At 59.8% G+C, this 25453-nt stretch overlaps 1 protein-coding gene across 30 annotated transcripts in view; it reads left to right on the top strand.

Moving 5' to 3' along the window:
* CACNA1G (calcium voltage-gated channel subunit alpha1 G) overlaps positions 1-25453 on the top strand; it is a gene marked incomplete at both ends in the record, with an annotated part of 61574 nt that overhangs the window by 17510 nt on the left and 18611 nt on the right. For 20 of the 30 annotated variants that reach the window (XM_080826924.1, XM_080826918.1, XM_080826923.1 and 17 more), the window contains 14 exons: positions 11171-11322; positions 12117-12302; positions 12408-12522; positions 12614-12769; positions 15633-15701; positions 17199-17283; positions 17367-17560; positions 18557-18988; positions 19845-19945; positions 20150-20273; positions 21918-21986; positions 22124-22308; positions 23150-23276; positions 24911-25036. In XM_080826924.1, coding sequence (XP_080683050.1) covers positions 11171-11322; positions 12117-12302; positions 12408-12522; positions 12614-12769; positions 15633-15701; positions 17199-17283; positions 17367-17560; positions 18557-18988; positions 19845-19945; positions 20150-20273; positions 21918-21986; positions 22124-22308; positions 23150-23276; positions 24911-25036 — 2121 coding nt within the window. The remainder of the gene's footprint in view (positions 1-11170; positions 11323-12116; positions 12303-12407; positions 12523-12613; positions 12770-15632; positions 15702-17198; positions 17284-17366; positions 17561-18556; positions 18989-19844; positions 19946-20149; positions 20274-21917; positions 21987-22123; positions 22309-23149; positions 23277-24910; positions 25037-25453) is intronic. The other 10 variants (XM_080826921.1, XM_080826925.1, XM_080826922.1 and 7 more) reach the window with 1 other exon arrangement.

Genomic DNA, 25453 nt, shown 5'->3' with positions numbered 1-25453 from the left:
GGGCCGATGGCTGCAAGCCATGGGATCTGGGCTGAATAGAAGGAGGCTGTTCTCACTCCCAGAGCTGTGAAAGAACACAAAGGGGGGCCTGGGGACCCCACTGCCCCCAGCCCTCCCCACACTGATTGCACGGGCCCCATGGGGCCTCCCAACAAAGTTCCTTCCGGAAGGCAGCCCCTTGCCCCAGTTTGGTCTTCTAGGTCACCCCTTGGCTGAATCTTGGAAAAGCTGGTGGGGGGGGGGGTTGCCATCAGTCCGCGCTGCCACCACAGGCTTCTGTGTTCTTTCCGGGGTGTTCCAGCCTCCCTGAGGCTCAGGAAGGGGAATGGGCTGCCAGAACTTGACCTTCTCTGGTAGAGAGCTGAGATGAGGCACTTCCCCTGCCCCTGGTGTGACAGTGATGTGGAGGAGCTGGGGGTGGGGGGGCTGGCCACAGTGGCTAGGTGGTCCTCATGGGGGAGGGCAGGGGAGGGTGGGGGGCAAGGCTGGGGAGCACAGGTCCAAGCCAGGGCTGGAGCTGATGTGAGATGTTCATTTTTAAGGCGATCAGAATCCCCTCCCCCACCCTCTGTGCCTTTCATGTTGTGGGCACCCAGCTGCCCAGTCCAACCAGATGCACCCCCCAGGCCCAGCCCCTCCCCCCTTGCCCTCACACCATGTTGGCACCCCTTCCTCTCGCCTCAACATTCCCCCCACCAGGTGGCTCTGCCCTATTCCCTCTTCTTGGAGGTGAGGCGCAGGGAGGGGGAGGACACAAGCCACGGTGCTGGCAGGTGGGGAGTACGGTGCTGCGGTGAGTGTGTTGTGTCTGGGCGCCTGGGGCGTGGGTGTGTGTGCACATGCCAGCCCAGCCAGCCTCCTGGGGAGAGGTGCTCCGCTCTGCCAGGCTGGTGGGGGCAGCCTACTCCGCCGCTGGGACCCAGCCAGTGGCAGGCCTAACCTCCCATTACCCTGAACCTCAGCCTCCTCTTCCTCTGCCCAGTTCCAGCTGAGGTCAGATGCCCTTCCCTGGCAGGGGTGTGGGGGGGGTGCTGCACCTTGCAACCTGTCCTGGCGGAGGCTGCTGGTGGAGGCTTTGGCTGCACTGGGAAGTCGCTGAGTCACAGAGACTGAGGGCCACCAAAGTGGCAGCAAGAAGCCTTTCAGTTAGATGTCAAGAGGGACACCCCCTCGAGGGGGAAGTAGAAGGGATTGGTCAGTGGTGCCTGTGGCTTCCCCTTGCCCAGGCTCCTGAGGAAGGCAGGGGACACCCCCCACGAAGCCCTCAGCAGCAGGGAGTCCCCACTCCGTGACAAGTGAGCCAGTTTGCCCCAGTCCCTGGTTGCTGCAGGCCCCGCAGGGCTGAGTGGGAGTCCCCAGCAGCCTGGGGACAGATGACTGACTGCTGCCTGGCAGGCTCGGGGGCCATGGGTGCTCAGAAGTCCCAGAAGCAGCCGTGGCCCTGTGCTCACAGGCACTGCGGCGTGAACGTCCTGCCATCTGCGCCTCGGGATCTGAGCAGGCTGAGGGGGGCAGGCCGGGAGGTGGGGAGACACAGGTGCTGAGAGACAGAGACCCAGAAGGGGAGACGGAGACGCGGAGGGAGATGGAAACCAGGAGACCGGGTCCCAGAGGGCAAAGCGAAGACCTTGAAAGAGGCAGCCATAAAGAAGGGGGGACCGAGCGGCAGGGACAGGAGGGACAGAGAGAGGGAGGGGGAGACGGACACTTGGGGAGGAGATGGAGACAGATGGAGGCATAGAGACACAGGGGTGACGGAGACAGAGAGAAGCAGAGAGGGAGCTGAAGACTGAGAACGAGACCCAGATGCAGATGAGGACATGCTGGGCAGGGCTGGAGACAAGGGCTCAGGCTCTGATGGAGCCTGTCAGACAGGGGAGGGGGAGCCAGGGTAGGACAAGAGTTGGTTGGGGGGAAGACCCGAGGGAGAGTGACAGCACCATGCTGACAGGCAAGGTGGTGTGCCTGCAGCACGCAGAACGAGGAGGAGATACTGTCCATTAATCCTGGGATTGGTCGGGAGAGGTCTGTCGATCCTAATATTGTGTCCTTCCCCAGCAAGGAGCCCAGGTCTCTCTCCTGCCTATTGCTGCTGCCCTCCCCAGGCCTGTCCTCTCCCACTGTCACCTACCTTACCCCTCAGTTTCCCTGCTGAGGATGGTGACACCCCTCCTGCCCCTCTCCACTAGCAGAGGAAGCTCCCATCTTGTCATACCCAACCCTACCCCAGGAGGGTCCATCCTGTCCCCACCCTCCTGCTTCCCCCACCTCTTAACCCATTGGCTCGTGAGAACTGGCAGGACTGTTTCTCCCAGAAGGACTAGTGAGGAGGACAAGGACAGGACACCGAGGAGGGAGCACTTGAGGATGGAGGTGTGATCTGATGGAGGGCAAGCATGTGCATGCCCCCATCCATGAGGAAGCAGAACACGGAGCAAGGAACTTACTGTGATTTAACCATCCCTCTCTCTCACCTTCCTTCCATCCGTCCATCCATCCATCCATCCATCCATCCATCCATCCCACACACATTTCCTGCGCATCAGAGTTGGGGGAACACGTCCTGATTTGTGGCGTTTAGTGTGCTTGCCAATTACCGTGGTGTAAATGCTGTCATCAAGATAGAAACATAATGTCACTGAATGTGGGGTTGGGAGGAGAAGTGTGCCTATACCAGGCCTAGGACATTGCATCCTTCCTTTCAGAGAGGTCACCAACAAGTGAACGGTCACATTTACTTGATGCCATAGACGCTCAAAGAGGGATGTGGGTATAGTCTGGGATCTGGCCTGGGGGAGGGGGATTCCGGGAGATCCCCACAGGATGTGATCTGGGAGTTGAGTCTGAAGGAAGAGCGAGGTGTGACCAGTGAAGGGTGGGGTGGAGGGCACAATGTGGGGAAGGGTCAGAGGTGCCACCCAACGAACACCAAAACTGAGAGATTTGTAAGGCTTTCCGAATGAGTGCGGTGCTGGATGGGGACTGGGATGGACAAGTAACAAGAGACCAATTTGGAAAAAAAATTCAGGGCCAGGTCCTAAGAGGCACAGGAAGGAGTGTGGATTTTTTTCCTGAGGGTGATAGGTTCCCAAAAGAGGTTCTAAGCAGGTCAGTGATACAAGCAGGTTTGTGTTCTATTGTGTTCTATTGAAAGTCGTCTGGAGCCAAGGAGGGGAGACAGGAGGCAGGGAGCCCAAGGAGAAGGCTACTGCAGTGGTCCGGACAGTGCCTACATCTCTGCCCCTGGAAGTAGAGGGAAGAGGGCCAGGAGAGCTGGCAGGTGGCTGGGTCTGCAGGACTCCACACCAGTTGGAGATGGGGAAGGAAGCAGCCACGGCGAGACCAGGTTCCTGCTCAGGGTGGAAGCCCTGGGCCTTGAGCAGATCGGGGTTGCAGGATGTTTGAGACGAGGCATCTGTGGGATATCCCGGGCCATAACTAGTAGGTTGCTGGAGCTCAGAAGAGAGGGTATCTCTGCCTGGGTCTGCTCTGGGGCCAGGCTGCTCCAGGAGGAACATTGTGGATATGGGGAGAGGGTCCTGGGGACACAGGGGTTTCCTAATCACCCCCTTCCTGGCTCTGGGGTGCTGAGAGCAGAGGCTAACTTCATCTTCTAGAAGAGGGACAACAGAGAGAGGTGGAGGAGGGGCGCATGGCCCAGCCGTCTCCTGGGCCGAGAGAGAGGGAGGGTCCCAAGTGGACTGCTGCCCAGGCCAGCAGAGGACCGGGCAGGTGACGATTCTGCTCATAGCGCAGACTCTGGACCCATCCTGTCATTCTAGATACATGTCCAGGGAGGGTTTCTATTTTTAAGTGAGTGAGGTCAGCTGTTCAAGGCAGGGGAAGCTGGGGGTGGAGTGGGGTGGGGGTTGGAGGAGAATCCAGATGTGGCCAGTCTTACCTTTGAGGGCCCTCACAGACTGCGTTGGGATCCTGCTGAAAACTGGGGACTCTCTCCCCAGAAAACACTCAGAGGCATGGACATATCACATGTGGCCCTTGAGGACAAGGGCTTATGGACACCTCCCACCCCAAGCCTAAACCTTGGGCCTTCCAGGAGTTCTTGGCCTCCAGACAGAAGAGCCCTGGCTCAGGCACCAAGGCTGCGGCCAAGCTGGACGTTGGGGGAAGATCCTTCTAGAGCCGCCCTGACCCCAGATTTCCAAAGTCTCTCCAGATGTAGGGGAAGAAATGTGAGCTGCTTCGGAGCTGGCTGGCTAAGGGGGCGCTCCATTCCCTCAGGCACCCTCTGGCTCTAGGCTCCCCCAGTCCAGCAAACACCTCCCCCTGAGCACAGCACGCTAGAATAGAATAACAGAATGGCAGGGGGCGGGGGACGGAGCCAGACGCACCGGAGAAATTTTGGTTCTAGCTGAAAAGTTCTGCTTCATGGACGATTATGCCAAATGTCTTAAGGGAGGCTTCTGGGGACAGAGAAGAGAGGCTCACACCCAGGTGGGGGCTTGAAAGGGCTTTGCAAAGGAGGTGGCTTTTTGGGGGGGGGGTCCTTGAAAGATAGGTGGGACTGGCAGCTGGGGCAAGGGGCAGAGACGTCTCGGTGGAAGGATGAAGGGGAATTCAGGCAGCCTGGCCTGGAAGGGCCCAGGGGGCCATGGGACACTCTGAAGGACAGTCCTTGCCTCCCCCACCCCCACTGGAGGTGTATGAGCAGGAGAGATGGGAGTCCGGCCGTGTTGAAGGAAGCCTGAGATTCCAGTGGGTGCGGGCTGGGGTGAGGGAGGGGCCCAGGGGCTATTTCTGTCCTTCAGATCAGAGGCTGTGAGGGCCCCAAGTATGGTGCTGGTGGAAAGAACCAGGAGTGGGGGCAGTAATTCCATTGGCGGGGTCTGTGGGCCCAGCACCTGCTGTTGGAGGGATGAGGGCCCACACGAATTCTAGATAAGTCCCAGGTTCCAAGACAGCATTCTGGAGGGTAATGGAGCTGGCCGTCGGGGAAGGGTCAGGTTTGGAAGAGGGGGTGAGAGGGTTTGTTTGGACGCGGGCCATCCGGGGAATGCTATCAGGCAGGCTGGCTCTTCGGGCTGAGGAGCCAAGGGCTCGGCGGGACATTGTTTCGTGTCGTCTGCACCCCAGTGACAGCTGAGGGATGGGGGTCAGGGAGCTTCGGGGCAAGGGGAGACAGTGGGTCTGACTGAACTCAGGAGGGGGGGGAAGGCAGTGGGAGAGGAACCCTAGTTGGACAGGAGGTGGCGCCCCCACAGGGTCGGGGAAATCAGGGGCACTGGTAGGTGGGGGGCTTGGAAGAAATTCTGGAGAGAGCTGGGGTGCTGGGCCCTGGGGCTGGGGTGGGGGGCCTGAGCCTGCACTCCCAGTGGGGGGTGGTCTCTGCTCTGAGGCCAGGAAAGGAGATTGGAGGAGTGAGGGAAACAGGGATAAGTGATGGACAGGCCCGGGGGCCAGGGGCCCAGGTGTGTGTGGAGGGAGATGGAGGTGCAGGTGGAGGAGGGGAGGAGAGAGGAGGCTGCAGGTCACAGAAGTGTTTGTGGGGAGGGCCGGGGAGCCCCCTGCAGCAGGGCCCGGGGAGAGGGGATAGGGACAGGGTTGGGGGGGCAGGGAGAGGAGGAGGGTCCGGAGCAGCTCCAGCTGGGGAGAGGCCGAGCCCCAGCAGCAGAGGGTGGTGAGGGAAGGTGGCTAGCTGCCCTGAGACCCCCAGCTGGCCTTGCCCTATCCAGTCGGCACAGGCTAGCACAGGCTCGTGACAGAACAATGCTCAGCCATTCCTTAGCCGCCGCAGGGGTGGAGGTGGGGGGGCGGGTTGACTCTCACCCGCCCCCCCAGGTCTGGGGCATGAGGGCAGCCTCACCGGCACCTCGGGTTTCGCCCAGACGTGGTTCTGGCAGGGGAGGGGTGGGGGTCCCAGCTCCAGGGGTTGAGGTCGCGGGGGCTTCGGGCTGGCCTTCTCCAGGCTGCGTGAGCACTGGGGGTGCCCTGGGCCTACTCTGCTTGTGTGTTTACTTGGGGCGGCTTTGAGGAGCTGGCAGGAGATTGTGGGGGAGTGCCAAAGCCACCCCTAGTTAGGGGGCACTAGGGCCCAGGGGACATGAGGGCCTGGAAGGAGATCTGCCCAGAGAGATAGAGTTCCACGATGGAGAGCTCCTGGGGAGCTTCTGGGGTATCTGGAGAGCAAGGCCATGACCTGTATGGGGGTGCCTGTGGACTTTCTTGGACTTTCCACCCAGGGGTTTCCTTATTTCCCCTGGAGGAGGAGGAAGGAGGAAGAGGTCCCAGTGACCCCTGCCCCCTCACTGAGGCCCTGCCTGGACCTCCCCTTCCAGGTGTGGGGCTGCATCAGGCAGGACTGTCAAAAGCCGAGGGGAAGGGGCACCTGGGTGGCTCAGTGGGTTGGGCCGCTGCCTTCGGCTCGGGTCGTGATCTCGGGGTCCTGGGATCGAGTCCCGCGTCGGGCTCTCTGCTCGGCAGGGAGCCTGCTTCCCTCTCTCCCTCTCTCTCTGCCTGCCTGTCTGTCTACTGTGATCTCTCTCTGTCAAATAAATAAATAAAATCTTTAAAAAAAAAAAAAGTATAAAAAGCCGAGGGGAAGTGAGCCAGGGAGTCAGCATTGGGGAGCAGAGATTTCCAGGTCAGCGGAGCTGTGGGAGCTGAGGAGAGGAGGGTACAGGGGGTGTTTGGGCAGGGCTGGGGTGACCCGTACAGGCTTCTGCTCAGCGGTTGCCCGGCTTGTCCGCCCCACTCGCCTTCCCTGAGTACCGGAGCCAGCTCCCAGGCCTCCTGCCTGGACCGCTGCAGTACCCCCCTAATTGGTCTCCATCTTTCCGTGTCTCTGAGCCATCAGCATGCTGCCACCACTGCAGCCAGATTAATCGTCTTAATACACCGCTCTGCATATCCCTTCCCTCGCCTAGAAGCCCCAGTGGCCGTGTCGTGGGCAGAGACAAGTCCAACCCTGGTGGTGGAGCAGAGTCAAGGCCATCCTGCTTGGGCCCTGCTGGCCTTGCAGCCGTGTCCCCCATGGACCCCTCCCACCCTCTGACCTGGGAGAACCACTGGATCCTTGGTCTCTGTGCATTCCTTGCTCTGCACCTCTGCTCATGCTCCCCTCCGCCGGGGATGCCCTCCGCAGGGTTCTTCTTCTCACTGATGCTGGCCCCAGCTGGGTTTGAGCTCCTGGGGTTCTCCCGGTGTTTGCCCCAGCATGGTGCTCGGTGTAGCCTTGCAGGTGTCCCGTCCTGCCACGTGTGAGGCCTGCTTCCACTGTCAGTGCCCATGGGGCTGGCTGAGCATGGCTCTGGGCTGGGTGTTTTCACAGTCTTTAACTCCTGTGTCCTGTAGAGCAGCCCGGCCATGAGGTGAGGCTGCCCTGCTTAGCAGAAGAGGCAACTGGGGATCAGAGAGGTTAAGGGACTTGTCCAAGGTCACACAGGCAGAGAGGCTCAGAGTTGGCAGGCCACCCACACTCTGGTTTAACCCCACACTGTGATTGTCAGTGTGCTGCACATAGTGGGCCCATTACGGGTTGGTTGTTGGAGGTGTGATGGGTTTCAGGGGAGTCCTGATGCTGGGAAGTCTGGAGCAGTTTATAGGGTGCTACGTTTGCTCCAAGGTGACAGGCTGAGGGGAGAGGGAGTGTTGGGAGATGGGGGGTTTACAATTAGCACCCTCCCAGAGAAGAGCTTGGGTCCTCCTGGGGTGGGGGGTAGGGGGAAGCTCAGGCTGCCTGGCCTCATCTTCCTAAAGCCCCCACGGGTCCTTGATGTCCATGAACAGAAAGGAGGATACGGTCCAGACCTTAGAAGGGACTTGCTGGCAGCAGGGGAGAGTTCAGGAGGGGGCGGCTGATGGGCCGCACAGCTGATAGCCCTGTGTGCAGTTGCACAGGTTCTGGGAGTAGGGGGGCGTATTGTGGGAAGATGCAGGGGAACGTGACAGCATCCCTTGCTCTGTACCTTCCTAAGCCAGCTCCATCAGGTCACCAGACCTCTTGGAGTCTCAGTTTACCTGGCTGTCTTCAAGGCCTGGAGGAAATGAAATCCTGGGAGGGAGGGATCAGCCAGTGCAGAGCCCTGGGAGGGGACTAGCAGAAGTTGGCTCCCTCCCCTCCCCTTTGCTGCTGCAGTGGTTGTGATCATGGCTCTGGTCCCTGGGGCAACCGTGTTGCTAAGATTGTGTCTCTGTGTCCTGGTCCTGCATTTGCAGAACATTCCCAGCCTCCAATTTAGTAACTTGGGCAGACCTATCTCGGGGAGGAGAGCCTTTTCCCATGGATTATGAGGGGATACCGGAGCCCTGGGAGGAAATGGGCATGGCCCTAAGGTGTGCGCAGGGAGCGTGCGCAGGAGATGGAGGGCAGGCTGAGGGACAGCACCTGGTTCTCCTTTCCCCCCGCTGTTCCAGTCCCAAAGCTGCCTGGAGGGTTGCGGCGGGGACTCCAACCTTTGCTGCCGCCCCCTTAACTGGGACCGAAGACGCAGGCCTTGGGGGAGCCCTGTGCTAATCTTTCTGACGAGGTTCCTGCTCGGTGTGCAGGTGTCCATGAGCCAAGAGCCATCAGGCACAGACAATTGTGACCCCCTTGGATGATATCAGGAAAGGCCAGAAATACCCCCTCTACATGCCCAGTGCTGGGTGTGCTTTTAAGAGTCACTGATAGAGTCAATTCGAGATACCAAAAGCTACTGTGCTTTCAGCTACTTTTTAAAAAACACTTTATTAATTTTTCTTTTTGGCCCCCCTTTCCGAGGCATCGTTTGTGTGCTGGAAAATTCACCCATTATACGTGCACCTCGGCTGTGTTTTCAGATCAACTTGTTCTTTCTTCATACATCTAAGTTCATGTGAAATGTAATTTTATATACTTTGGAGGGCACCTTATGAATTCCATCCCTCCGTGGGTCGGGATTCACACGCCCCTTGCTGTCAGCAGGGGTGGGTTTGAATCTGGACTGCCCAGTATTATCAGGGTCAGAACGAGCTGGGATCGGGGCCCACTCCCTGGTTGTTCCTGCCCTGTGACTCTGAACCGGTCACTCAACAGCTCTTGACCTTTCTGCTTGTCTGTAAAACGAGGGTGCCGGGACCACCGTGTGGGTGGCGTGAGGCAAGACACAGGGTGAGCCTGGGAACCCGCCCCCCTCCACGGCGTCGCACCTGTGTGGTCTGTGCTTATCACCTTTATCTAATGCAAGGATGGACAGCTGGGCAGGGGGCACAGTGACGGGGAGGCAGGATCACTGACCACAGTCCCCTGGCAGATGGCACTTGGCAGCCCAGAGTGGAGATCTGCTTCATCAAGAGGGGTCTGAGCCCTGAGCTCCCGCTGCCCTGACAGTGACCCTTCCCCATCACCCACGCTGTGCTATGCTGCGGGGACCCAAGGTCCTATCTCTCTGCGCCCCACGCACTAGGTCAGGAGACAGTGCCCTCTCCAGCCCCCACTTGCAGTCTGGGGAGCAAGGATTGGCTTGAGATCTGCCAGACCCATGGGCTCCTTGCCACACTGGTCCCCACAGCTGGCTCTCAGCCCTGCCTGCTGACCCTGGTTCTGCCCTCCAGGGCTGCCTCTGGAAAGAATCCAAGCACAGGCTGAGAGCGTCTCTCCTTTGGAGTCACTACTGACCCCCAAACACTCCTCACCTGCCAGTCAGAAGGCCCTTCCTACCACGTCTCCCCTACCCAGGCTGGCCCCCTAAAGTCAGGCCACTAGGATACATTTGGTGGCTCCCTGGCCTGGCACCATGCTTGGGTGACCTCCCTGGGCAGCCTGCCAGGTGAGACAGCTGGGTCAGCAGGGAGAGATGGCCAATGGACCAAGGGCTTCATCTGCTTATTTATTTTAATTCAAACTTCTTAAGCTGATTTGAAACTTGGGCTTTTGGGGGATCGAGACAACCCATAAGGTAGACAGTGGGCTCCACTGAGCCAACCAGGTCTCCTCTCGCATCTCCAGCCCTCAGCCCAGCCCTGCGCCCCTCTCCCTGGAGACACCCCACATACCCTTCAGAGTCCCTTTCAAGCACTGCCTCCTGACCACGGCTTTCCCAGTGTGTTCCTCCCTCACCGTCTCTCCCCTAGGCTCTTGGATTCACAGTCTGGATAATTTATTTTGGCATCTAAGAATCTCAGGCCACTTGTAGTTATTCGCCTATTTTGTGCACAACCTGTTTCCAGTGAGACTCTGGGCTCCGGGAGGCAGGAAGCACAGTGGGCGTGTTTCTGCAGTTCCTTTAATATCTGAGGCACTGCTAGGCATACAGTAGGCACTTCATATTAACAGAAGGAGGGGGGCGAGGTAACTAGTGAGCTGGAATAGCAGACATGTGTCGTTTCTGATGAGCGCTCTAGGATGCGTCTCTGGTCCCAAGATCAGACCGTGGGTAGAAGCATAGAAGGGATGACTACCAGTGTTTCACATTTGGCCGGAGAGGTGGAAAATCTTGCTGGGGGTCACATAGTGAGTGGACAGGGTACAGGCTGGGAATTAACCAGATGTCCAAGTCTCAGGTAGCAGCTCCCGGTGGCTCCTTGTCTATGACAACCCTCCTGTGAGTCTCCCTTCTGCCCATCAGCATGTTTGCACACACATGCGTGCGTCTGTGTGCGTGTGCCTGCATGTTCACGTGTTTGTGAGCACACGTGAATTTGTGTGTGGACCATGTGGGGCTGTGCAGTGTATGCATGTGTCTGGAAGGAAGCAGCGTAGCCAACAGTTGTCCAGGAGAAGGCTGCCAAGTCCACAGAGTAATCGTAGAGCACATGTGACTTTGTGTGTGGCAGTGTGTTTGTGTAGGCGTGTGGGGCCTTGGCAGTCACCCTCTGACATCGGCCAGCATCACTGTGCTGCTGGTCCTGGCCTGCCAGGTTGGCATGGCAGCATGGGACGAGACGGGTCTCAGAGGTCTTAGTGGGAGGTGGGCACAACTTACAGCTCAGCCCTGTGGTCCCAGGATCTGAGACCCAGACCTGGGATTTTGTGTGGCGGCTGTCCGTGAATGCATTTCATCATGGACCCTTTGGGGGAGGGTCCTCCCCTGGAGCCTGAGTGTCCCCCACCACCGTGGCCCCCCTGCTCACCCACCCAGCCCCAGCTTGCTACTCCTATGGCTCCTCTCCCAGTGGCCCAGTGCTAGGGAGGACAGGGATGAGGGGCTCGGGCATGAGTGCTGGCTGCTTCATTCCCCGCCCTGCCCTGCAGCCCGAGGAGCTGACCAACGCTCTGGAAATCAGCAACATCGTCTTCACCAGCCTCTTTGCCCTGGAGATGCTGCTGAAGCTGCTGGTGTACGGTCCCTTTGGCTACATCAAGAACCCCTACAACATCTTCGATGGTGTCATTGTTGTCATCAGGTAGGACCGCCCCTCCACTGCTGCTCGCCTAGAGGAATGCCCGTGGGGCAAGAAGCCACGCAACTTGTTCCTCTGCATGGCTTCTGGGGGTCTGGAGTCAGCCCCCTGCCCCGCACCAACCCACAGGCCCTGCTGCTCCCCCAGTGGAGGGTTATCCCCTCCAGCCTCTCTCAGCCCTACCTTGCTCAGGCTGAACTTGGCCTCGTGTCTCCTTTGACCAGACCCCTGTCTGGTATCCACTCTTCTCTCTCCACTTCTTGCCCTTGACCCCATGCAGGCCCAGGGTGAGTGAGGACTGGGGAGTTGGCTTTGCAGGGGAGTTGAAGGAGATGTGAGGTCGGGCCAGCTGTCCCTGCTTGCAAAGTGCTTGGAAACCATCTCAGACCCCCGCCACTTGCTTTAGGGTTTCTAAGACCCTGGGAAAGTGCTCTGTCCCCCTTGGTCCCGGAGTCAGGAAAGCTGCCTTATTGCTTTTTGGAATCGACTTTTGATTTCATTAGGAGAGAACAAAGCAAACATTCCGTAACCAGATGCCACAGCCTTGGCTGGAATTTGGGAAAGGGCTCTCAGCGCCCCGGGTGTGTGATCTTGGGCCTGAGGGTGGAGAGGGGTGGAGCCGTCCCCTCTGTCCCTCTCAAGGGCTCCTGTCTGGAGGCCCAGGGGCCCACCTGTACCCCCCTGTGCTCACACCGAGTGGGCCTGTCCAGGCCCTCCAATGCTGCCAGGCCCTCTCTGAGGGAGGGGCGGGGGAAGGGAGAGCACGCAGGGGCTCAGGCTCCCTGCCCTCCTTGCAGCGTGTGGGAGATCGTGGGCCAGCAGGGGGGTGGCCTGTCGGTGCTGCGGACCTTCCGCCTGATGCGGGTGCTGAAGCTGGTGCGCTTCCTGCCGGCACTGCAGCGGCAGCTCGTGGTGCTCATGAAGACCATGGACAACGTGGCCACCTTCTGCATGCTGCTCATGCTCTTCATCTTCATCTTCAGGTGAGGGCAGGTGCGGCGCCCGTGCTGGTGGTGGGGAGGGCCTGAGGGGCGGGGGGAGGGGGCGCTGCTGCCCTGACCCCCGTCTTGTGGCTCCTGTGTCTTCAGCATCCTGGGCATGCATCTCTTCGGCTGCAAGTTTGCATCTGAACGGGACGGGGACACGCTGCCGGACCGGAAGAATTTCGACTCCCTGCTCTGGGCCATCGTCACCGTCTTTCAGGTGCCAGGGTAACCAGGCAGGGCTGGACAGGGTTGGGGGGCGGGGGCGGTGTCCCTGGGCAAGGGCACTGAGCCCCAGCCCCTGCCTGCAGATCCTGACCCAGGAGGACTGGAACAAGGTGCTCTACAACGGCATGGCCTCCACGTCGTCCTGGGCTGCCCTTTATTTCATTGCCCTCATGACCTTCGGCAACTACGTGCTCTTTAATCTGCTCGTCGCCATTCTGGTGGAGGGCTTCCAGGCGGAGGTAACCCTCTGCCCGTGGCAGTCAGTTGCGGGAGCCTGGGAGGTCTCGCAGAAAATGCCCATCGGGCTGGGCGTTGGGGTGGGGGTGGGGGGCTAGGGTGGAAGTCTCCAGGTCTCGGGTAGCCCCTCGGCCCCAGGGAGACAGGGTGGTTGTGGGGGACCCCCCGGGCCCAGGTCAGCGGCTGACTTCAGCTGGGCTTCAGCATCAAAGTTAGCTAGACCCTTCCCTGGGGAGCTAGAGAAGTTGACCGAGGGTGTGGCTGGATCCTGAGCATGGATGATCTCGGGGACATCCAGAGGGGATCCATCTGAGCTGAGGGGTGGGGGGAAGCTTGCGTGCGAGTCATCTGAGCTCCAGCTGAGCTGATGAAGATGCCACCGGGGCCCGGGCAGGGCTAAGCTGCCCAGGGTGAGAAATGAGCCCAATTAGCTGCAGGCACGGCAGAGATGAGCGTCCTATTTCCAGCCCAGGCTCCATCACCTTCGTCACAGGCAGCGTCATCAATTAATATTGATTTGCATTGATCCTGCCCTTGCTGTGCCCGGGCTCAGCTTCTGCCCAAAGGGCGGCGTGCCATTCCTCTCCCTCGACTCTGCCCCTCTCCCCCGAGCTCCGGGCCGGCCCAGCCCAGCCTCCGGGCACCTTTCCCAGGCAGGTTGACCCAACCTAGAAATGCTCCAGGTTGGGCGTAGAAAAGCTCTTGGTCCAGTTCTCTCCGGGTGACCCGGATGGAAACTCCCGCTGCGGCCTGGTCTATAAATACTCGGCACACGGTGGAAAAACAAAAATCTATTTTCCGACTCTTTCCCAGCCTGGTGAGGGCGGGCCGCTCCCCGTAGGCCGGCTGGGCTGGGGGGGCGCAGGCGCATCTGGCCCATGCCGGCCCTCTCCTGCTGCCAGCCGCGCGGGTTCTGTAGTGATCCAGGATGGCATTTCCTCCCCAGGGTGGCGGTGAGGACAGCTGGGGGGAGGTGCAGCCTGCTTGTGGGGATGGCTGGGCCTCTTTGTGGAGAGGCCCAAGCCACACATTTGGGGGGTCCCTGGGGCCTGGAAAGTTAAGGGGTGCCACTGTGCTCCCCTAAGAACCAGGATCTCTGTGGACGCCCCCCCGCTCTCAGCCACAGCCCTCAGCCTGTGGCAAGAGGAGCCGAGAGGGGACAGGGGTCTTGCAGCCCCTTCCAACACATCGTTCCTGATGGCTAAGATGTCCTCAGGAAAATTCCTGAGGAACTCCATAGAGGGACATGGAAAACACCTCGAGCCTACTTCCCTCCTCTCTGCTGGCCTGGAGGTGCCCTGAGCTGACAGCCCCCTCCCCACCACCACCCCTTTCAGCAAACACCTTGTTAAATGGAGTGCTGAGGAGCCAGGGGCCTGCCTCGTTGCTAGGCAGCAGTGAAAGTGCTGCTAGGGACCAGGCAGGTCATTCTGGCCCTGCTGGGAGACTGTGGCTGTCCCAGCCTGAGGGGGGCAGGGTCGGGCCTGGGGCCACAGCCTCCCCAACCAGCCAAGCACAGATGTCTGTAGGGGAGGGTCCCACTCAGGGCTTGGTGCTTCAGGTCTGGAGTGGGATGGAGAAAGGAGGTCCAGATCCACCCTCCTCTGGGGGATGGGGGTCAGGGCAAGCAGTGGCGTGGCCCTGGGGTACCCACAGGAGGGGCTGGCCCACCTGCCTGCTGTCCTGCATGCAGCAGGCCAGCACCTGGATAGGGAAGGGGAGGCCTAGTCACTCAATGCCAGTGACCTGGATGCCTCCAGAAACACCTGCCCTCTCGTGTATGAGTTTCAGGGAGTTGAACGTGTCACTTTGAGGCAGCCCCACTATCTGGCAGGAGAGGCTGCTTTTTTGCTATTGTGATGGTCGGCTTTTTTTACAAATGAGGCAACCCACCTCGGTGGAGGAAGTGGCCGCCCCCGTTTTGTGGGGCATTGCTAGCAGGAGGGCTTAAGGATAGCCCCCGGTTGGCCTTGCCACCTGGCTAATAGGTAAGAGGGAGAAGCCCCAGGGGGCTGGGCTGGCTCCGCTGATGATTGCCAGACTTGCGGGGGGCAGTGCCCTGAATGCCTGTATATTCATCATCCACACACTTAATTAAATGAACAGGCGGCAGGCCCTGTGTGAGGCCATTAATTGATATTAAACAACATCATAGCTGTCATCCCAGTGTTACTTGTCACATCCCATCCCAGTGGGAGCAGCTGGACCCGGTCTGATTTGGAGGGATGCAGGCTGGGCGTGTGGGAGTGGGGACGCCCGTTCCAGCTCCCAGCCTTCAGCCTCCTCCCAGCCTCTGCCTGCGTCCCCTCCTCCTTCCCGCCCTGTCTGCCCATTCCCCAAGCCCCCTGCCAGTGGGGGGCCAGTAAAAGGTGAGCTGGAGACTCAGCTGGGAGGCCCAGATGTACCTCTTACTCTCTGCATGCCTTGGGGCAGTTGTCTTAGCTTCTCCAAACCTCAGGTGTTTCCCCTAAGGGGACATTGGTGGTACTCCTTTCCCACCTTGCGAGAGGCGAGCTGGTGGCATTAAAAAGGCAGTTTTGGGAGGCCTAACACGCCCTCAGTGAGCGGTAGCTGTCGTTATTAGGATTATCGGGGGGCTCAGTCTCCTTCCCTGCCCTTTTCCCCATCGTCCTGGCCTCTGCCCTCACCCTTCAGATTCATTCTGGCCCGAGGGCCTGTGGTTGAATTCTGGAAGGCCGTTCTGTCCCCTTTCTCCTCCTCCCCTTCCCCCTGGTGTCTCATCCTCCTCCCACCCCCGCCTGGTTTGCACCACCCTTTTCTTCATCCTCTTTCGACACTGCTGATGTCTGAAAGCCTGAGCGCCTGTGACCAGCGCCCGTCCCCTGCCTCCCCGTCTCCCTGTAGGAAATCAGCAAACGGGAAGATGCGAGTGGACAGTTAAGCTGTATTCAGCTGCCTGTCGACTCCCAGGGGGTAGGTACGCGATCACGAGTCGGCATGCCCCCCTTCCCCGTGCCCTGTGCCCCCTCCACTCTGCCTCCGCGTCTCTGTGGTCGTGTTCACGCTCAGCTGCTGTGCAACTGTGGTAGCTGTGGTGGTCATTGGTGTCGTGAGGTTGCTTCGATTTTAAGTCCCTTCCCCCCGCACCCTTCCCTGAGAGGACATTGAGAGGAGGAGTCTCTTTGCCTCTGCCCCCATCAGTCTGCAAAGGGCAACATTCCCGTCCCCTGCTGGCCCGGTGGAGGGGCGGGAGAAGGAAGGGACTTAGAATCATCTGTGTGCACGTGTGGGGGACACCGCGTGTGTGTGCCTACGCTGAGGTCCCCGAGGAGTCCACGTCCTTGGGCCCCTGTGGACTCGGGATCCGTGGCCACAGACCGTGTTCCCCCATCTCTCTCCCCTCCCCCTTGACCTGAGCCCCTATTGGAGACCCCCACAAGCTGCCTCAGCTCAGGACAAGTCTTTGGAGGATGTGAGGGTGGAGGTGCTTCTTGCCGGAAGGTACCAGAATTTTAAATCCACTTCCTAGTCTCTGGCCCCCTGACCACCTGGAAGGCCCGGCAGGGGTTCCCGGACACGTTCTGGCACCCATGCCGAGCCTTTGCTCTGCTGTTTCCTGCACGGGCGCGGGAACTGCGGGCTGGAGCCAGGATCCCTGCGGGACCCCACGGTGCTGTGTATCCCGAGCAGCCCCCCGGAGATCCCGCTCGATAATTAAAGGCCTCGTTAGGGATGTAAACCTAGTTAATGAAAATGATCCCCTGAGATGCCAATTACGCAATATTTATGTCCTTATCAAAAGTAGCAATCAAGTATTTCTTAATAACTTCTTAAGGAGAAGTGCGTAATTACGAGGGAACCTACTGACCTGCTAAGAAGGAAAAACTGCCCCAGAGACAGGGACGGAGGTACAAATGGGGCCAGGGGAAGGGGCGGGGTCTTGGGGAAGACAAGGGGACGAAGCAGAGGCCCTGCAGTGGCCTCCTTGGGTTGAGCTGCTCTGTCTGGGGTCTTTCAATCGCCTTCTGGGGTCCTCAGGTCTGAGGCCCAGGGTAGGGCAGCCATGGAAGGAAAGCAGAGGCTCAAATTGGAATTTAGGCTCTAGTGACCATTTCACTCAGGTCCCCAGCTCCCTCTGGCCTCTGCACCCACCTGCCGGCTCACTCTCCCATCTCCCCTCAGCCCTTCCTGGAGCCAGTCCCAGCCAGGCTGGTTGTGTCACAGGCTCTGGGGTGAGCCGTGGCCTTCTCTGAGGTGCGGCTGGTGGGAGGCAGGGGGGTCGGGGGCCCTGGGGAGCTCTGGGCCCCATACCTGCGTGGTCTGGCCTGTGCCAGTGCATGTCTCGTGCCGTGGTTGCTGGTTCCCGTAGCATATATGTGGTGTGTGCGTGTGGACATAAGGAGACCTGAGTCCCTCCCACTAAGTTCTGCCCGGCCGGGGCCCTAACAGCCCACTGCTCCCCCACCCTAGGGAGACGCCACCAAGTCCGAGTCGGAGCCTGATTTCTTCTCACCCAGCTTGGATGGCAATGGGGACAGGAAGAAGCGCTTGGCCTGTGAGTATTTATCCTGGGGGAGCCGTCCCTGGCCCTGGCCCGGCCTCGGGTGGTCTCAGGTCTCACCCTCTCTCCCCCAGCAGTGGTGTCCCTGGGGGAGCCCCCGGAGCTTCGGAGGAACCTGCTGCCCCCTCTTATCATCCACACGGCTGCCACGCCCATGTCACTCCCCAAGAGTTCGAGCACCGGCCTGGCGGAGGTGCCGGGCCCCACTTCCCGCCGCACCAGCAGCAGCGGGTCTGCTGAGCCCGGGGCAGCCCATGAGATGAAGTCACCGGTACGGGGTGCCCGTGGATGCTGGGAAGTGGGAGATGCGCAGACGTCAGGAGGGAACAGAGGAGGGAAGCAGATGGGCCCGAGGGCGTGGCCTCTGAGCCCCAGGTTGGACAACCCCCAGGGAGGTCAGTAGGGCTGGTAACGCAGACAGGTGTAGAGCTCTGGTCTCGGGGGCAGAAGAGCCGTGTTCTAATCCTACTCTTCGGTCCCTTAACTCAGTGACTTTGTTTTGGAAGGGGAGGGTGCTCCTTATCTTCTTAATACCCCATCGTAAGAATAGCAAACCCCACTGACTCTGGACCAGGCACTGTTCTTTTTTTTTAAGATTTAATTTATTTATTTGACAGAGAAAGACAGCGAGAGAGGAAACACAAGCAGGGGGAGTGAGAGAGGGAAAAGCAGGCTTCCTGCTAAGCAGGGAGCCCGATGCAGGGCTCGATCCCAAGCCCTGGGGTCATGACCTGAGCAGAAGGCAGATGCTTAACAACTGAGCCAGCCAGGCGCCCTGGACCAGGCACTGTTCTAAGACACCGCTCACAAACATTCTAAATGCATTGAATCCTCATTGCAAGCCTGTGAGGGAGGTATCTTCATTATCCCCATTTTAGAGACGCAATCTAAGTCTCAGATGGCCAAACTGATTTGTGAGATGCCCTGCATCCTGTGAGCAGGTGACAGCCAGCCCTTTCATCCAGAAGCGGACGTCAGGGCCCATGCTCCTGCCGTCTTTTTATACTGCCAGTCAGCTAAATGAGGAATAGGTCTCAGTGTCATATCTCATGTACAGACGAGGAACAGAGGCACAGAGAGGTTTAGTAACTTGCCAAAGGTCACACAGCTAGTTGGAGTAAGTAATATGAACCCAGGGCTCCTCCTTACACTTCGATACCTTGTGTGATGCCAGGGAGGCTCACAGGAGACAATGTGCATGGGAGGGGCTGCAAGGCTGGGAGGTCTTGGTGGCGACCACCCTCTTCTTGACTCCCCCCCCCACCAGCCAAGTGCCCGCAGCTCTCCACACAGCCCCTGGAGTGCAGCCAGCAGCTGGACCAGCAGGCGCTCCAGTCGGAACAGCTTGGGCCGCGCCCCCAGCCTGAAGCGGAGGAGCCCGAGTGGGGAGCGGAGGTCCCTGTTGTCAGGAGAGGGCCGAGAGAGCCAGGACGAAGAGGAGAGCTCTGAAGAAGAGAGGACCAGCCCGGTGGGCAGTGACCGGCGCCATGGGGGGTCCCTGGAGCGGGAGGCCAAGAACTCCTTTGACCTGCCGGACACGCTGCGGGTGCCCGCGCTGCATCGCACAGCCAGCGGCCGCAGCTCAGCCTCCGAGCACCACGACTGTAATGGCAAGTCGGCTGCGGGGCGCCTGGCCCGGGCCCTGCGGCCTGATGACCCCCCACTGGACGGGGACGATGGCGATGACGAGGGCAACCTGGTGAGGCTCCCATGGGCGCAGTGATCTCTCACCTCTGACCTTGAGTGAGGGGAGCTGGAGAAGCTTGTCCCGGTTCTGTGGCATTCGGGGAGTTGCTGTCATACCCCCTCAAGCCCCCGGGATCTCAAGGGGGGCCAGTCCTGAAGCTGAGCGCCAAGCAGCCCCTTCCCTCCCGACGCCCGCCCCGCCGAGCCCCAGATCCTCGTCATCTGCGGGGCTGGTGGATATGGATGGTTTCGGGCAGATGCGTATGAATCTTTCATGGCCCTCCCCCTGTGACTCAGAAATACCCATCACTCATCTCTCCAAACCCATGCCCTCCCCATCCCCTTCTCCCATCTTGACCTCATCACCAGCCTTGACTTCACACCCGCCCTTACCCATTCAACCCCTCCTCGGGCCCCTCACCACCACCTCTAACCCCAGGGATGGAGCACAGGGACCTAGGACCTCAGGGTTAGCCCATGAAGAGAGGGGGCCAGTGTCTCCTGGTCCCAGGTGTGTCTTTGAACAGACAGCTGTGATGGGGACAATGTTTGATAATTGATATGGCTTCCAAGCCCCATGGGGAAGGGAAGAAGGAGGCCAGGCAGGTGGGGCCGGGCTGGAGACAGAGAGGATAAGAGCAGAGAGCCTGGGAGAGGGAGTGCAGGGGAAGAGGGGGGAGATTACCGAAGTGAGCGGTGCTCAGGGGACAAGAGGGAGCTGAGAGGGAGATGGGGGTCCCAGGAATAAAGGAAGAGAAGGACGGCAGAGGCTGGACAGCCAGCGAGCACCACCGAACTGCTGATGAGCAGGGCAGGCTCGGGGAGCTTGGGGGCCCGGCCGTGCACACAAGTCCCCGATCCTTCTACAGAGCAGAGGGGAGCGGATAAGAGTCTGGATCCGAGCCCGGCTGCCTGCCTGCTGCCGTGAGCGAGACTCCTGGTCGGCATACATCTTCCCTCCTCAGTCAAGGTGAGCAGGGGGTCCCTGACCTCTCCTCCTGGGGGGTGAGCCCGTGATCCCATCTCGGGGATGCCAGAAGTGTCCTCTGACCTAGGGGCAAGTGAGAGAGGGGCCCCGGGCTGGGAGGGCCCAAGAGGGGGAAGGGCTGCGGGGCGAGGCCTCTTAGCGTCATCTTGCTCACCTCCTGCCTAGCATTTGCCTGTCTTCCAGCAGGTTCCGCCTCCTATGTCACCGAATCATCACCCACAAGATGTTCGACCATGTGGTCCTTGTCATCATCTTCCTCAACTGCATCACCATTGCCATGGAGCGTCCCAAGATCGACCCCCACAGTGCTGTGAGTCACCAAAGACTAAAGCCGGGGGCTGTGGAGTGCCTGCTTGGTGCCGGTCCCCTCCTGGGTTAGCGCTCAGAGAGCCAGCAGGGCGGGCCAGGAGGCCCAGACAGATGTGGAAGGAGGGAGCCAGGAGTCTTTTGTAGGCCTCCCTGGCACCTGGCACCCTGGGCTGCCTCCTGTGTCCATCTCCTGCCTCTGCCTCTGTTTCCCTTCTGTTCTGTAGCAGCCCAGGTTGGGGGGGGATGCACCCTTCTCCTTACCTGGGTGAAAAGTAAGCCCCATTGACTCCCGGCTATTTGCAGACAGCACATGCTCAGGATCCAGAGACCTGGGGGGCTCAGGTATGGGTCAGCGAGTGTTGGAGTGATGCAGACAGCAAGAGAGGCACCACTGGGGCTGAGTGGTCTTGCTTCCCCTGCTCCCTTGCAAAGGGTCTGGTTTTCACCTTTGACCTCTGTGCTGATGGGGGGAGACATCCTGCCTGGCCTACCCCACAGGCAATGGAGAGTTGGGGAGAGGAAGATGCACTTTGCTCCTCTTGGTCCTGCCAGGTCACAAACAAGTAGGTTTTCAGGTGCAGCTGGTTCTGGGCGCTGTGTCTCCCCAGCCGGGCATCATAGACCCCTACCCCAGACAGTGTTTGCCCCTTACGGCGTCTTGCCCCACTTGCCCAGGGTGGGCCCTCACCCCTCCTCACTGCGCCCCCACACAGCCCCTCAGATTTCTGGGTTCCTGGGCTTCTAGTCTCCAGAGGGTGGGCTCCAGCTGGGTCAGGGTGGGGACGGAGGAACCTTTTTGAATGGAGGGCCAGCCTGGAAATAGGTGGGGGGAGGGATCCCTACCGCTGGAGCTTTTGTGGGTTGGAGCAAGGGTGCCTGGTCACACAGTCCCTGTGTCTGCCACCTGCCCCGGGCCTCGCTGCAGAGCCCTCTGCCTCTTGTCACCACATCTCACCCCCCATCTTCCCCTCGGCCCCTCTATCTCTTGGTCTGCCATGCACCCGCATCTCTCTTTCCCTTCCCCGTTTCTCTCTTTGACACTCTTTGACACTCACACTCTGCCTGCTGCCTCTCCAGTCCTCTCCACCCCTCTCCTGGCCACTGAGGGATGGACTCCGCCTGCAGACTTCAGGGGACCGGGTCACCTTCTTTCCTGCCCTGCCCCCATCCATGCCTCCGTAAATACAGTGCCAACGGAGGCCCAGGCTGTAGTCAAGCTCCTTGCTGGCCCTGTGGCTCCATTTCTGGGCCACACAGCAGGAAAACAAGTGCGGGGAGAAGGGAGGAGAGTAGGAGGAGGGGGGTCAGAGATCAAGGTAAACCCTGCTCCAGTTCTGAGGGTTTCTGAGATACAGGACTCAGATGACAGTACTGGTTGGGGGACAGTTTCTTCCTCCAAGCCATTTGGGGGGCAGGAGGCAGCACTGTTCAGACTGTCCGCAGAGCTGCAAGTGAGTCAGGGGGCCTGGCAGTGGCTGTGTGTGTGAGAGAGAGACAGAGAGGTCTGGGGAGAGGAGGTCGCCTGCCTTGTTGGGGAAGGTGGGAGTCATTTTCCTGAGTCATTTTCCTGGCTTCTGTCTGCAGGGCAGCCCTGGCTTACGAAGGGGGGTCCTAGTGGGTGACACGTGCCTGCTGTCTCTTGCAGGAACGTATCTTCCTGACCCTTTCCAATTACATCTTTACCGCAGTCTTTCTGGCAGAGATGACCGTGAAGGTAATAGGGGGTCGGTGTTACTTTGGGGCTCTCTGGTTCCTGGGGTGAAAGGGGTTGGAGAGATTGATCCCAATAGGAGGCCAGGGCTGGGGACTTCAGGGAGGCGGCGGCAACAGTGATGCCGCGGGCGTCCCCAGGTGGTAGCGCTGGGCTGGTGCTTCGGGGAGCAGGCGTACCTGCGTAGCAGCTGGAACGTTCTCGACGGGCTGCTGGTGCTCATCTCCATCATCGACATCCTGGTGTCCATGGTCTCCGACAGCGGCACCAAGATCCTGGGCATGTTGAGGGTCCTACGGCTGCTGCGAACCCTGCGCCCACTCAGGTGCGTCCCTGGCCGAGCGCCCTCCTTAGGGACAGCTCCAACAAGCCCACAGTGGAGCAAGATCCCCACGAGCCCCTGCTTCCTGCCTGCGACCCCCACAGGGAACCCTGGCATCACTTGGCTTGAACCGTGGCCCCAGGGGTTTCCCTCCTTGAGCATGCCCCCACCATCACCCTCCCCACAGGACAGACTGCTCGAGGCTGCCATGCTCTGGCCTTGGGCAGGCCCCAAAATAAGAGGCTGCAGGCAGGGCCCTCCTAGCCTTTAGCTGAAGCTCTCCCTTGGGTGTCACTGTTGGGGGTGGGGGGTGACCGTCCTCCCTGGGGAGGTGACAGACTCCTCTCCCTGCCTTCACACACCTCTCAGGGACCACCCGCCAGCTAACCCTGCCAGGGGGGAATCTGCTGTCCCACAATCACCTTCCACCCCACCTCCCACTCCCATGTCAGGATTTTCCATGGATGAGGATAATACCAACTGACTAGTGCCGACCCACCTCCCACCACCATCCCCACCTTGCCTGCACCCTCTATGCCCCCTATAGGTCAGCCTCCCTGTCCCCACAACACACTGCATCCCTGGGTCCCACCTCTCTCAAGCTGATTTCCCACCCCAGCCTACCAGGTCATACTTTGACATCTGGGAGTGGAGAGGTCTGGTAGGGGAGGTAAGGGTGAGACTTGGAGAGATTGGGGCAGGAGTAACCTGCACGGGGAGCCCAGAAAGCTAGAGTCCAGGATGGGGACCAGTGAACCCAGATGGGTGGTAAGGGCAGCAGGGCAAGGGACCGGGGAGCTTCCAAGCTGAGAGAAGCCCTCTTTTTCCCTCTGTCCCTCCCCAGGGTCATCAGCCGGGCCCAGGGTCTGAAGCTGGTGGTGGAAACGCTGATGTCCTCCCTGAAACCCATTGGCAACATCGTGGTCATCTGTTGTGCCTTCTTCATCATTTTTGGCATCCTGGGGGTGCAGGTTTGTGGAGGCCTGGGTGTAGGGTGGCAGTGAAAACCCGACTTGGGGCTTTCCTCTTGGGCATTGGATGCTGAGGCTCGAGCTGCTGCTGCTGCTGTCTTGATTCCAGAAAGGAATAAGCAGGGACACTTCCCTTGAGGCCCTAGGCCTCAGTCCCCTTTACCTCCTGGGCGTTTTGCAGAAAACTCGGAGCCTAGAAGAGGTCCCCAAAGGGGACGAGGGCCTCAGAGAGGCTGCTGACCCGTGGAGGCTGCAGACTGTTCTATCTGCCCCCCTCCCACCCCGTGCCCTGAAGGACAGAAGTGGCCCCAGCCTGGTCTCCTCTGGGATCCCTCCCCCCACCCCACCCCCCCGCCACTCGAGCTGAGCGGGCTGTAGGCCAGAGCTGGGGATCCAGGGCCCAGACAGCTGGGCCAGGTTAGCGGCAAGCTGGCGGGCAGGAGGGTGCAGACCCCAGACAAGGCAGGAAGTGGGGGCTGCTGGGGAAACTGGGCCTCTGGCCCAGGGAGGAAACTGGTTTGGGAGGGAAAAAAGATCAGGAGCTGCCTGCAGGACTCGGCAGGCGCCCCCCCGGGAGCCGGGGAGCCCCTCCACCCCAGCCTTCCAGAACCCCCTGGCTGCAGCTGTTTTGGCTTCAGGGCAGACGGCCCACTGTCTGGGCGGCAGGGTAGCTCCTGGGTGGCTACTGCCCCTCCCGTTCTTGTCCATTGGCTTCCTGGAGTGTCCTCTTTGCCAAGGGCAGAGGGCTGTTCCTGGTTTGCTAGAATTCTCCAGCCCCAGGGACCAGGCTGGGGTACATTTGCCAAACCTGTGTGGAGCCTCTTAGCATAACCAGTGCCCCTTCCCCTTCCTCACATCCAAATGGCTTGAATGAGCAGAGGGAGCCATTGGGAGCCCAGTCCTGGGCTTTTCCAGTAGACTTAGCCCATCCTCAGCGGGTTGCCGAGGCCTCCTGGTCCTCCCGGCCCCCCCCATTCCCTTCCCCACCCACAGTCATAGCCTGGTGTGTTATGAAAGGAGGGGGAGCTTTCCAGTCAGAAATACCTGAATTCAAGGCCCCTTTCTGCCACCTACTGGTTATTCACCCTTAGTTGAGTGTGAATTTACTTCCCCCAGCCTCTGTTTTCCTCATCTGTAAAGTGGAGTTGATAATCCCTAGCCTGCCACACCATTAAACCACGTCATTTGGCCCCTCCCCCAGAGCGGGAGTGGGGTGGGCCCAAGAGTTTGCATTTCTAGCATGTTCCCAGATGATGCCAATGCTGCTGGTCCAGGGACCCCACCTGGAGAGCCACTGGCTTCACCCTTTGCAGAAAACCAGTGACAGTTCCCCTTCCTCCCTCTGTCCTTCTCCAGCACCTGCCCCACTGACCTTCTCTCCTCTAGGGCCTTGGCTCCCAGGAGCCCAGAGGAAAGGGTGCTTGCAGGGGGGTTCCTGTCGGTGTTCCCCTGACTTGTCCGCACACCGGGTCCTTAGTCAGGGTGTTCGGGAGCTCTCAGGCCCCAGGGCTTGTGTGGGAGGGGTGGGGCTGGGGAGCTCAGGGTTTCCTGTGGCCACAGCTCACTCAGCTCTATCTCCTGGCGTGTGTGTGTGTGTGTGTGTGTGTGTGTGTGTGTGGTATGTGTGTGTCTAGCTCTTCAAAGGGAAGTTCTTCGTATGCCAAGGTGAGGACACCAGGAACATCACCAACAAATCTGACTGTGCTGAGGCCAGTTACCGGTGGGTCCGGCACAAGTACAACTTTGACAACCTCGGCCAGGTGAGCTCCATGCTCCGAGGTGGGGGTGGGGGTGGCAGTCGCAGGCATCCGGAGACGACCCAAGTCCACTCGTCACGATGTGCGGGACAGCTGACCTGCCAGGGCCCCCACCTCGTTGGCGGATGCATGGGTCATCCTGGTATTTCCATGGAGGCTCGATGCCTTCCATGGGAAGGGCGCAATGAGACGATGTGTGCCTCTGGTTAGCGTGGGACAGGACACATTTATACTGTCGAGGCAACCCCTTCTTGTCCACGTTCACAAACACAGAGCCACGTAGAAAATGAAATTGCTCATTCACTTTTGCTGGTTTGCTTCCCAGCCCCGGCCTGGTTTTGCTTCCTGGATTTCCAGGGCTCTGGTGTCCCTTCCTCCACCTGGCCAAGGTCAGAGGCCTTGGTCATCTCCTGGGGCTCC

Source organism: Martes martes (assembly GCF_963455335.1).
Source record: "Martes martes genome assembly, chromosome: 16".
NCBI lineage: Eukaryota > Metazoa > Chordata > Mammalia > Carnivora > Mustelidae > Martes > Martes martes.
This window is presented reverse-complemented; position numbering and strand designations above follow the sequence as displayed.